The sequence below is a fragment of the Callorhinchus milii genome, unplaced genomic scaffold (assembly GCF_018977255.1).
Source record: "Callorhinchus milii isolate IMCB2004 unplaced genomic scaffold, IMCB_Cmil_1.0 Scaffold4, whole genome shotgun sequence".
In the NCBI taxonomy this organism is placed as follows: domain Eukaryota; kingdom Metazoa; phylum Chordata; class Chondrichthyes; order Chimaeriformes; family Callorhinchidae; genus Callorhinchus; species Callorhinchus milii.
In genome coordinates, this window is record NW_024704745.1 from 1,633,251 (window position 1) to 1,645,653 (window position 12,403).

The 12,403-nt window shown below is 48.6% G+C and overlaps 2 protein-coding genes across 2 annotated transcripts; one reads left to right on the plus strand and one right to left on the minus strand.

The window, feature by feature from the left end:
• Window positions 1-2,379, plus strand: LOC103186768 (RNA-binding protein 7; the record flags this gene model as incomplete). Its single annotated transcript, XM_042334292.1, is given in 2 exon segments — window positions 1-106; window positions 1,663-2,379. Coding segments are annotated over 2 exon segments (445 nt in total), but the record flags the coding sequence as incomplete, so codon positions are not given.
• A 4,013-nt stretch (window positions 2,380-6,392) lies between these two features.
• On the minus strand, window positions 6,393-9,592 carry LOC103173132 (lysozyme C, milk isozyme). The gene is made up of 4 exons (XM_042334620.1): window positions 9,448-9,592; window positions 8,912-9,082; window positions 7,579-7,657; window positions 6,393-6,669 (listed from the first exon to the last, which is right to left on the minus strand). The coding sequence occupies exons 1-4, from the start codon at window positions 9,575-9,577 to the stop codon at window positions 6,603-6,605; spliced, it is 447 nt and encodes a 148-aa protein (XP_042190554.1). The 5' UTR covers window positions 9,578-9,592; the 3' UTR covers window positions 6,393-6,602.
• Between the last annotated feature and the right edge of the window lie 2,811 nt (window positions 9,593-12,403).

Sequence of the window (12,403 nt, forward strand, 5' to 3'; positions counted from 1 at the left end):
GAGCAGCCTCTTCCAGGACACAGCTGGTTCCTCTCTGTTCCTGACTCCACCTTACTCTGTGAACAGCAACTACAGCAACCCCAACCCTTCTTACTGGCAAGCCATGGTGAGTGAGCGAGCGGGGAGATGGGGGTTCTGTGTTTCCACTCAGCGTTGAGAAAGGTCAGAGGGGTCGATCGAGAGGCTCGTGTCGCTGGCGGGGTAGTGGGGATGGCGGAGGGAGAAGAAGAGCAGAGCGGTTCTCAATACCAGCTCAGATAATCATAATAATTTTGCCTGCAAAATACAGTCAATTCATGTTACAGTATATGCTGTGAAGCCTTTTGAGACGTCTCGAAGACGTGATAAGGCGCTCCATCGAATGCAATGATTATTATTATTATGATTCTTGCATTTGATGGAGCGTCTTATCACGTCTTCGAGACAACAACAACTTGCACTTATATAGCTCCCTCCACGCAGGGTAGCGTCTCATAGCTCTTATTGAAGCGCTTCACAGAATATACTGTAAAGTGAATTGACTGTATATTTTGTGGACGAAACGCGGCAGCCGATTGCACACAGCGGTGTCAGTTGTTGGATGTGAACCTGGCTCAGTGTGGTGGCACTCTCGCCTCTTGAGTCAGAAGGGGGTTAAGGCCCATGTCGGGACATTGTGGAATCCTGTAGCTCAGTAGTTAGAGCACTCACCTCGCAAGCGAGAGGACCTGGATCCGATTCCGGTCAGGGCAAAACATTGGGCAAGTTTCCTTACTTCACACACACGCCTCTGTTCACCTAGCAGTAAGTAGGAACCCGGTTGTTAGGCGATGACGGATCGCTTTTCCTGTGGTAATATTCCCTTCAAATAAACAAAAAAATAAATCATAAATTGGTCACTCAATCTACGACTGTTTATGGGGACCAGCTGTGTGCAATTGGCTGCCGGGTTTCACCCACAAATTTTTTTAGTCAATTCACTCTACAGTTTTTCCCCTTGAAGCGCTTTGAGTCGTCTCGAAGACGTGATAAGGCGCTGTATCAAATGCAAGGATTATTATTACTATTATTATTCTTGAGCTCATAGTCTAGGATGGCGCTCCAGTGTTAAATCGAGGTCTCCTCTGTGTCTGTTCAGATGGACGTTAAAGATCTCGTGAGGCTTTGGAAAAAAGGAGAAGGGAGTTTTTCCCCACATAAATTCCACCCCCCCCGTCAGCGGGATATTGCTCAAGTCAAAGCGGTATTCTTTACAATACAATGCAGCGGAAAGCTTGCCAGACAGCGACATGAACGGCAAGCTAGCTAGACTCCAGCAGTTACCCCCGACACACACTCTGTGATCCCCTCTAAGTCTTGACTCTTGCCAACTTGCGCCTGACACTCAACGGAATTAGGTAAGCAGGAAGCGTCCCTCCAGGGAGAAAGAGAGAGAAAAAGAGAGTGCACATTCCATTCCAACAACCTATCTCTGGGATTTCCGTGTGTAGGTGGGATGCGTGGAATTCTCAGCTTGGTTTGGAGACTCTTAAGCGATGGTGATGGGTTTCCGCACGCGTCAGACACCCGGCTAACCAAATGCTCCCCCCCCACCCCAAACAGCCGCGATGTCGATTAACCTGTGGGTAGTCATTGGCGGGATAAGACGCAGTACGCACGCAAATTCTTTTCATTCCCGTTCAGGTGAACACTTACACGCTACAGCAATACCACATCAACGCACATCTGGCTCAACAGCAGCAGCAGCAGCAACAGCTGTACTACCAGGCCCTGTCCCAGGAGCTGGGGACCACGCCTCTCTCTGCGTCCTACTTCAACTCCGGCACCGGATTGTCGCAGGCTGGCTGGGGGGAGAGGGAGCCGGAGGAGATGGAGAGAGACCGAGGCAAATCTGACAACGGGGCCAACGACATGAACTGGAGTAGCGGCAGCGAGGCCGACCGGAACAGAGATGGACTGAGGAGCGGACACAGAGAGCACCACCACTACAAGAAGCACAAGTCCAAGAAAAAGAAGCACTGAAATCTGGCATTTCCTTTACCCCCTTTCCCCTTCCTCTCTTCCCTCCTCTCTCCTGCTCCCTCCTCCCTCCAGGGCAAGGCTGAGGAAGGGCGATTTACAAATGTAAGCGAGTGAGTGATGGATAGATGCTGTTTCATCCGATGTCCCGAGTTTGAACTGTGCGATTGGAGATGATCAGCTGCTGAGTTGTTGCAAAGTTTATCCCTCCCTCCCTCCCTCCCTCCGCACCTGCACTAGATAACCTAACCAAGGCTTGTGTGTACATTGGTTGGCAGGTTGGTGAGCAATTCCATGTTACGTCACCTGCAGGTAATAACTGCGTTTACACTGGGCAAAAAAATATGGTGTAAAAAAAATTAAAACAGAAACATGCAGAGAGAGAGAGAGGGAAATCTATCGATTCGTTTCTCTGTTGGAAGACTGTGATCGAGATTGAAGGATTCCAGAACACAGCTGTAATTTCAAGCCGTTTCGGGTCTTTTTTTTTATGCGGGTGGTGATGATGGTGTGTAGGGGGGAAGGGAAAGACAACGACAACTTGCATTTACATAGAGGCCGTCACGTGGGGTAAGATCTCGGAGGGCTTAGCAGTGGCGGAGCATCACTCCAAGCTGGGAAAGAGCACGATTCCCGGGGCAGGGGAAAACCTTAGGGGCGTGTCCTTACTCCACCCGCCACTGTTTACCCAGTAGTAAGTAGGAGCCCAGTTGTTAGTCAATTGGCGAATCGCTTTTCCGGGGATAATAATTCCTTAAAAAAAAATCGTTCACTCAATCCTTGACTATTTGTGGGACGCTGCTGTGCGTAATTGGCTGCCGCGTTTCACCCACAAAATATACAGTCAGTTCACATTACAGTAGATTCTGTGAAGCGCTTTGAGACGTCTCGAAGACGTGAAAGTGCATTAAATCAAAAACACGAATTATTGCACTTTTTAAGAGAGGGTAGAAGTTCATACATATGGAATAATAATATAATGATCCCTCCTGTTCAACCACTATGAAGATTATTTCGAAAATAGCGGTTCTTCAATTTGCAGAAGTTAATTTGGGGAATATTTGCTTGCCTGTTGGTGTGTTGAAAGGGAATTGCAAGCCGGTTTGCACAACTGACTTGACTAACATTCCTTGGAAGGGGGAGAGTGGGGTGGGGTGGGTAAGGAGAGTTAGGCCGGGTTTCTTAAGCATTGAGCTGGCTCCAAGATGACATGCTGGGCAGTGGAATGACAGAATTGAGACAACAACAACAAATTACATTTGTAAAGCGCCTTTCACGTCGGGAGGACTTCCTGGACAGACAGAGTTGTGGACCTGAGCTGGGGGTTGGGGTAGGTGGAGGGCAGGGGGTAAGCAGGGAGATTGAAAGCACTGTCGTTGAGATGGGTCTTGAAGGTGGTAAGGGAGGGGGCGAGGTGGAGGGACTGTGGGATGGAGTTCCAGAGGGTGGGGACAGAATGGCAGAAGACGTGTCCTCCATTAGCAGGGCGAGTGAGGCCGGGGGATGTGAAACTGGCCGGAGCCCGCTGAGCGGAGGTAGCGAGCAGGATGGTAGTGGGTTAGGAGTCGCAGAGGTGGGGGGGAAGCGAGGCCATGGAGGGCTTCAGCAGAGACCTGAAAGTAGGAAAGGAGGGAGCGAGGCGAAGGGAGTGAGGAAGGGAATTCCAGAGCCTCGTGCCGCAGTGGCTGAAGGCACGGCCGCCGAGGGTTGAGCGGAGGACTCGGGGAACGAGGAGGAGGCCAGACCTGGAGGAATGAAGGCAACAGGTACTGTTTTGAGGAGAGAGGAGGTCAGAGAGGTCGGGGGGTGCAGAGGAGTGCAGGGACTTGAATACAAGGGTGAGGATCTTGAAGTCGATCCTCTCTGGGATAGGCAGTCAGTGCAGTCTGGCGAGGACTGGGGTGATCGGGAGTGGAGTTTCGTGCGGATGAGAATGCGGGCGGCAGAGTTTTGAATGATCTGAATTTTGTGGATGGTAGTGGAGGGGAGACCGGCGAGGAGGGCGTTAGAGTAGTCCAGCCGAGAGGTGACGAAGGCATGGACCAGGGTTTCAGCGGCTTTTGGGGTGAGTTATTGGCGGAGACGGACGATGCGTTGGAGGTGGAAGAAAGATGCGTCGGTGCTGGTGTGGGACCAGATGTGGGGGAGGAAGGATAATTGGGGGTCGAACCTGACACGTAGGTTGCTTACGGGTACGGAGAGTTTTAGGGGGAGGGCGGGTAGGTGGAGAAGGTAACAGCAGTGAGATGTTAGATGTTGACGAGAGCCAAAGAGTATGCCTTCCGTCTTGTCAACATTCAGCTGAAGGAGTTTGCGCTCATCCAGCCCCTGAGATCTGACAGGCAGACTGACAGAACATCAGGGGACTGGGGGTCGCAAAGAGAGGTGGAAAAATAGAGTTGGGTGTCGTCTGCATACGTGTGGAAATGCACCCCATGTCTGCGGATGACATCCCCAAGAGGGAGCATACAGATCAGAAAGAGGAAGGGGCCAAGGATGGATCCTTGGGGTATCCTGCAGGTGACCGGCTGAGAGCGGAGGGAGAAGCCGTTTGTGCAGATGTACTGCTGGTGGTTTGTGAGGTAGGACTTGAATCAGGCGAGTGCGGTCCCACTGAGGTGGATGATGGAGGTCGAGGAGAGAGAAGGCGGGGAGGGCGGTGGGAGAGATGGACACGGGCTGCTGAGTTCTAGATGAGAATCCTCTGTGATAATAATAATAATCCATGCACTTGATATAGCTTCTTATCACGATCTCCAGACGTTTCAAGGCTCATTACAGAATATACTGTCAAGTGTGGTGACTGTATACTTTGTGGGCGTCATGTAGCCATCTTGCCCTGCTTCCATTTCCGCTTCAGCTCCCTGGCACGATTGCACAGATCATATATTTGAGCTCTGGCGATGAGGAACAGAGGGCTCAGGGCAAAGAGAGATCTTCACACTCGTGTTCAAATCCCTTCACGCTCTGGCACCTCTGGATCTCACTCCCCAATCCACCAACCGGCACCTCCACTCGACTGGCAACGGCCTCCTGCTCGTCTCTCGCACTCTCCGCCCCACCATCGGAGGTCGCGCTTTCAGCCACTACGCCCTGAATCTGTGGAACACTCTCTCTCAATCCCTCCGCCTTACCCCCTCTCTCCCCTTTTTGAAGTCCCGCCTGAAAACCTTCCTCTTTGACCGTGCTTACGGCAAGCGAGAGACCTGGGTTAAATCTCCGGGAGGGCAAAACCTTGGGCAAGTTTCCTTACCCCACATGCCTGTTTGTGGGACGCTGCTGTGCGCAATCGGTTGCCATGTTTCGCCCACAAATATACAGTCAATTCACCTTACAGTATATTCTGTGAAGCGCTTTGAGACGTCAGAAGACGTGAAAAGGGCTACATCAAATGCAAGGATTATTATTATATCAGCCCGTCTGCTCAGCAGACTCCGCCCTGCTCCACGACCATCACCCGGCCCACTCTGCCATGAGCAGTCGGGCCTTCAGCATTTCTGCCCCCACCCTTTGGGACTCCATCCCACATTACCTTTGTCTCACTCCCACCCTTTCCTCCTTCAAGGCACATCTCAAGGCCCTCCTCTTTGACTGCGCCTTAGTCCACCCACCATCCTCCCTGATCCCAACCCCCAGCTCGGGCCCCAAATCGTTGATTGTCCAGCGCCTTGGCACATCCTCCCAATATGAAAGGTGCTGTAAAATATAATTTTGTATTGTGTTGTGATGGCTGTCAGGAGCGAAGTTTGAGTTGTAATGTTTAATGTTGCGATGTTGATGCTTAAATATTTCATAACAAGATCCCAGGATTGTATTCGGATGAAGAATATCCTTTGGCACATTGGAAACCATCCAAACAGAGACCTATCCACCACACCTACTGGCAAAACCTATTCCAGTCAGTAATTACCTTCAAGAAATACTTCCTATTATGAAATTGCTCTTCATAAATCTAAATCTATGTCTTCGTTTACCGCCTTCGTGCGTCTGAAAGTATTGTTCTGGGTTTGCGCTTTTAATCCCATTTAAAATGTTATTACACGTCTATGGTGTTCTCACTGAATCGTCTTCTCTCAAGATTCACACTGAAATAGTGTAATTTATGTGCATTCATGTTTTGGTGAATAAAACGTGTTTTACAGGAACATTGTCCACACCCTCCATCCTCCACCCACCATCTTCACTCAGACTGTTGAGCTGATGTAATGTCAGCTCTCACTGTCTTGATTTAATTGCTAATAATCATTGCATTTGATGTAGAGTCTCAACACGTCGCCAAAACATCTCGAAGGCTTTACTGTAAAGTGTGTATTTTGTACCCAAAGCGGCAGCTGATATGCGCACATCAGTGTCCCACAAACAGCCACAAAGTGAATGACACAAACCAAATGAGGTGTGGTATTTGCATGCGTTCAGCTTTTATTGTGTTCAAGTACACACATCCTATCTCTATCTCTACAGCAGCGAAAGCAGAAAGTGGTTTGGAATTTACTGTGTAACGCGTAGCAACACAAATATACTTATTAAAGCAATGAACAGATAGACGTGGAGGAGCTGGGATCCATGAGCAGCGAGCGCCAGCTGTCTCTGTCTCTCCACTATCCTTAGACATTGCAGCCCTGCACATAGCGCTGGAGGTTCCTCCCTCTGCAGTGATCTCTCCAGCCGTACCTGCAAAGTGAAGAGCGACTGACATTATAGGGAAGTGGCAGTAAAGGGGGAAGTGATCCTGGTGGGACAAGGCCGTCCAGGAGATGTTCAGTCTGTGGCAGGTGGTAACACTCGGAGTGTGAGCTCCCGTTTGCTATGTCTGGGAAGCGCTGTGTGGTTGGAGCTGCCGACCCGCAAATGAGGCATCAACCAAAGTCATTGAAAGATCCCGTCGATATTATTCAACTATTCAAGCGAGTTTCCCAGGTGTCCTGGCCAACAAGCCCCTGAATAAAATTTGTTTTATTTCATTTTGTGGCTAAATTTTGTTTTGTTTTGCGGATATTTCTGTACACAAAAGAAGAATCCTTTATCTTCTGTGCGGTACGGAGAGGATTAATAAATGTAATAATTGTCACCTTTGATACAACGCCTATAACACCAAAAACCCTTCACAAGTAATTGCCGTGAACTATAGCGACTGCTTTTAGCAGCAGCCAATTTGTGCACAGCATTGTTCCTGCAAACAGCCACAGAGTGAGCAGCCAATTATTATCGGGGCATTGTCGGTCAGGACCTTGGGGGGCAACTCCCTTCTCCTTTTGCATAGAGCCGCTGGATCTTTAACGTCCACCTGAACAGGTACAGAGAGAACCTCAGTGTAACGTCTCATCCGAAGCCTGACACCTCTTACAATGCAGCGCTCCCCACAACCGCACAGGAGCATCAGCTTAGACCGTGAGTCCAGACGTGGAGCTCGAACTCAAAACCTTCTGACTCTGTGTGCGCGAGAGTGCGATCAACTGAGCCAGGCCGACAGCTATTGAGCTGATTGGCCTTATTCAGTGCTGAAAGTGTCTCCACTTCTGTGTAAGTGACGAGAAGGGGTTGAGCCCCGTGGCTGGAGGGAAGTGATGGGGTGGAACTTACCAAGCTCCCATGCCGTTGGGATCACTCACAACCCTCTTTACACATCGAATGTCATCCGTGATGTTGTCATTCAAAAAGGCTGAAAGAAATATTGAAACGGAACATGGTTACATAGAGTGACACAGGCCATGACCAAGTTCCATCCAGTTTGCCTTCCACCACCATGACATGTCGTGTCCTACACGGAATACTGTGTCCTGAGACATTATTTTCTAACAGAATAAGAGCGTGACCACCTCAGAGATACACCGGCTTCTCCAACAAAGCAGAATTCACCCAGCACCATGCTGGAGTGTAAGCAGCAACAGATTGCATTTCTATAGCACCTTTCCAGTCGGGACAACGTCCAAAGACGCTGGACCGTGAGGGTTTGGCACCAGAGCTGCTGGTTGGGATCAGAGAGGGGTTGCGGGCAGATGGTGGGTGGGGTGAGCCGTGTTGACAGTGGTCGGTTTGCTTTTGCAGGGGTGATAATTGGTTACCACGTTTCTCCTGCAAAATATACAGTTAATATATATTCTGCAAAGTGCTTTGAGATGTCTCGAAGATGTGATAAGGTGTTACATCAAATGCAAACATAATTATTAATATTATTATGTGGAGTCCTGTAGCTCAGTGGTTAGAGCACTCGTCTCACAAGTGGGAGACCTGTGTTTGATTCCCGGTCTGGGTAAAACGTTGGGCAAGTTTCCTTACTCCACACACACACCTCTGTTTACACAGTAGTAATAGGAACTGGGTTGTTTTTTTCTTAGGATAATAATTCTTTCAAAAAAAATTATTATAATAAATTGGTCACATCAATCCACGAGTGTTTGTGGGACAGTGCTGTGTGCAATTGACTGCCATATTTCTCCCACAAATATACAGTCAATTCACTTTACAGTGTACAACAACAACAACAACAAGATTCCATTTATAAAGCGCCTTTCACGTCAGGAGGACGTCCCAAGGCGCTGCACAGTTGGGTCATGACCCGAGCAGGGGGGAAATGGTCAGGGTGAGGGGAGGGAAGGGAGGGAGCGAGGAGGGGGGAAATGGTCAGGATGAGGGAAGGGAGGGAGCAAGGAGGGGGAAATGGTCAGGGTGAGGGGAGGGAAGGGAGGGAGCGAGGAGGGGGAAGAGAGTCGAGAGGGGAGCTGAAGGCACGTATTCTGTGAAGCGCTTTGGGACGTCCTCCCGACATGAAAAGCGTTATATCAAATGCAAGGATTATTATTATTCTTATTCTGTGACGTCTCGAAAACATGATGAGGCGTTATATTAAATGCAAGGATTATTATTATGATTATTATAGCGCCCTTCACACGGGGTACCATCTGGGTTGCTTTACCTGAACACTTGATGTTGCAGGTGTTTGAAGTACGTGTCTGTCCATCATCGCACCAGTAACGGCTATTGATCTGAAACAAGCCGTAGTCTGTCGACACCACTCGTCCTAGTCTCCTGTTCCTATTTATAGCCCGAGTGTTGTAACTGCTCTCATGTTGAACCATGCAAATCCCTTCAAGCAAAAGAAAGGCACCGGCATTTATTTCTCTTTTGCAGGCAAACACAACAGCCGACCTGTGCACAGCAATGTCCCACAATCAGATAAATGTTTGCTAGGTAGGGGTATCAATAATAATATTAATAATAAATTAGTCACTCTATCCATGACTATTTGTGGGACACTGCTGTGCGCAATTGGGTGTAGCGTTCAGCCCACAAAACAGTCAATTCACTTTACAGGATAGCGCTTTGAGACGTCTCGACGATAAGGTGCTTTATCACATGCAAGGATTATTATTATATTAGGTTACCGGAGTGTCGAGTGGAGGAAAGAAGGCAGATTGAGCACTATGTGTCAGCTATCATTGTGAGACTCACAGTTGGGGAGAGAGTAACCTCTGAATCCATCCAGTCCTGCAGCCTTCAGCTGCCTGGCAAGAACACATCGATCGTAGTATTTGGCACTGGCGACAAGGAACAGGAGGCTCAGGACAAAGAGAGTCTTCATCTCGTCGGTGGTGATAGACAACACTAATACTCTGCCAAACACTCCCTTTATATACGTAGACCCGCCAGGCTGTGTGGGTTGTGCAAGTCCTTTAATTGGGGATCTGTGTCAAGAGCAAAGTTTCATCTTTAATGTTCAGCGTTGAAATTTTCCAATGCTGCAATATTTCATCACGATTTCACAGGATCAGTTCGGAGGAAGGGATCAATGTACTTTGGACATAATCCAACAGGGACTCAGATTATCACAGCATCCAGGCCTCTACCACACACTCCTGGCAACCATATTCCAATCATTGATTACTCCAATACAAATAAATTGGGATGTCATTACCCTAAGTTTTAAGAGTCCTGCAGCATGAAATTGCTCTAAATCTATGATTTCTTTCTACCACCTTGGTGGATCTGAAAGTAGTGTTCTGGGTTTAGCTTTTCAATCCCATTTAAAATGTTATTAAATGTTATTACCGAAAGATAATAATATTATTATTAATAATAATTATTACTAATTATTATTGTTATTACTCTGAGACCCCAACCGCTGGAATCCCATCCCCCAGTCACTCCGCCTCGCCCCCTCCTTAGCCTCCTTCAAGTCCCGCCTCAAGATCCTCCTCTTCGACCATGCCATCGGCCACCCCCTTTCCCCTCCCCTCCCTTACACCCCCATCCCCAGCTCAGGTCTGAAATGTTGTAAAATGTCCAGCGCCTTGGCACGTCCTCCCGACGTGAAAGGCGCTATACATATGTAATCTTGTTGTTGTTGTTGAGTCATCTCTCAAGAATGTGCAGAGCCCCAGCACATTCAACATTGCAAATTTTTGGGTGTCATCCGGGTGTCTGACACGTGCGGAAACCCATCACCATAATTAAGAGTCTCCAAACCAGACTGAGAATTCCATGCATCCCACTTATGTATGGATATTCCAGGGATATTTACTGAAATGAAAACTTATCATCCGTACAAATTTGTATGATGCGAGTGCGAGAATGCGCTCCAAAGGTGATAAAACGCCAGGGGTTTGAACGGGTAGCAGAGTCGCACCTTGGAGGCACTTGTAACAAACAAGTGGGTCAACTCGTTCCTCTGCTCAAACCGCACTACGACTCCGATTTAGTTTAAGGTTTTGGGGTGCGGTCAAAATATATGCTTGTGTCCATAAATAATTCAAGTTATTTTGAGAAGTGCATGTTTTGAACTGTAAAGATAGCATCAGAATTCTCAGACTGACCTACTCCCCTCAGCTCCTCTCTCTCTGCTCCTCCAAACTCCTATATCTCCCTTCATCTCCCTTCTGCTCCTACATCTCCCCTCATCTCCCTTCATCCCCTACATTCTCAAATTCTCTGGTGATACAACTGGCATATCCACTCCTTTTTTTATTCTCGCTCACGTATTGATAGTCTACTGTTTGAAATAGAGTGGTCAACGGTCAATCTGTTCCACTTGAACCAGAGTGTAGATGTGTTGCTTAACTCAGTAACAGAGAGCAACAACAAGATTACATTTGTATAGCGCCTTTCACATCGGGAGGACGTCCCAAGGCTGGATAGTCAGTGTTTCGGACCTGAGCTGGGGGTTGGGATTGGGGAGGGTGGAGGGCAAGGGTGAAAGCAGTGAGATTGAAAGCATGGTCGAAGAGGTGGGTCTTGAGATGGGTCTTGAAGGAGGCGAGGGAAGGGGCAAGGCAGAGGGACTGCAGGATAGAGATCCAGAGGGAGGGTGTAAGACAGTGGGAGAGCCAGGCAATGTTGTGGAGGTGGGGGAAGGCAGAGTGGGTCATAGCCCGGATGTGGGGTAGAAACGATAGTTGAGGGTGAAACAAGACCCCAAGGTTCCGGACTGGCTCAGTGAGGTGGAGTGAGCAACTATGGGTAGTGATGCTGTCAGCGCCTGAGGTGAGGAGGTGCTGACAGGAGCCAATTGGGAGAGCCTCGGTCTGGTTGACGTTCAACTGAGGAAAGTTAGCTCTCATCCAGGACTTGATGTCTGACAGACATTCTGTCAGGACAGCAGTGGTTCTGGAGTCGAGGGTGGAGGCAGAGAGGTAGAGTTGGGTGTCATCCACATACATGTGGGCGTTGACCACATGTCTGCTGTTGATGTCACCAAGAGGGAGCATATAGATGTTGAAGAGGAGGGACGAAGGACAGAGCCCTGAGGAACACGGCACGAGACGGGGTGGGGGCTAGAGGAGAAACCATTTGTGGAGATGGAGTGGAGGTGGTGTGAGCGATATGATCTATAATAATAATCCTTGCATTTCATATAGCGCCTTATCACACATCTCAAAGCGCTTCACAGAATAGACTGTAAAGTGAATTGACTCTATATTTGGTGGGGATGAGGATAGAGTGGTCAACGGTATCAGAGGCAGCAGGGAGCCACCATAAACATGACCATAATCACTTGTACACACACCAGTACCAACACAGAGATATCATCATATTTAAGATTACAGTGGCTTCAGAGGCCTCCCAAAAAGTTCTTAACCCGCACCCCCCTCCCATCCCTCCATAGTCATTATTTGGTCAATTGACATACAACAAGTGCAGAATTGAGACCTCACTAGGTGGTGGCAGGGACACCCTGCTAGGTTTCTGGTGAGCAACACAGCTCAGCATGAAATACATCAGAGCATTTTCCTGCCCCCAACTGGGACACACCACCCTTTCCATTGTGCAATGGTTCCACCAGTTGAAGGTGTGCGGAGATTAAGAACCAGCTGCTCAACTCTCTGCAAAACCAACAGAGGTGGATTCCAAGCGCTGGATGTATGAACGCGTGTTTTTTCCTGCCTGCTCTTCAGGTGGATGTCGAAGTTCT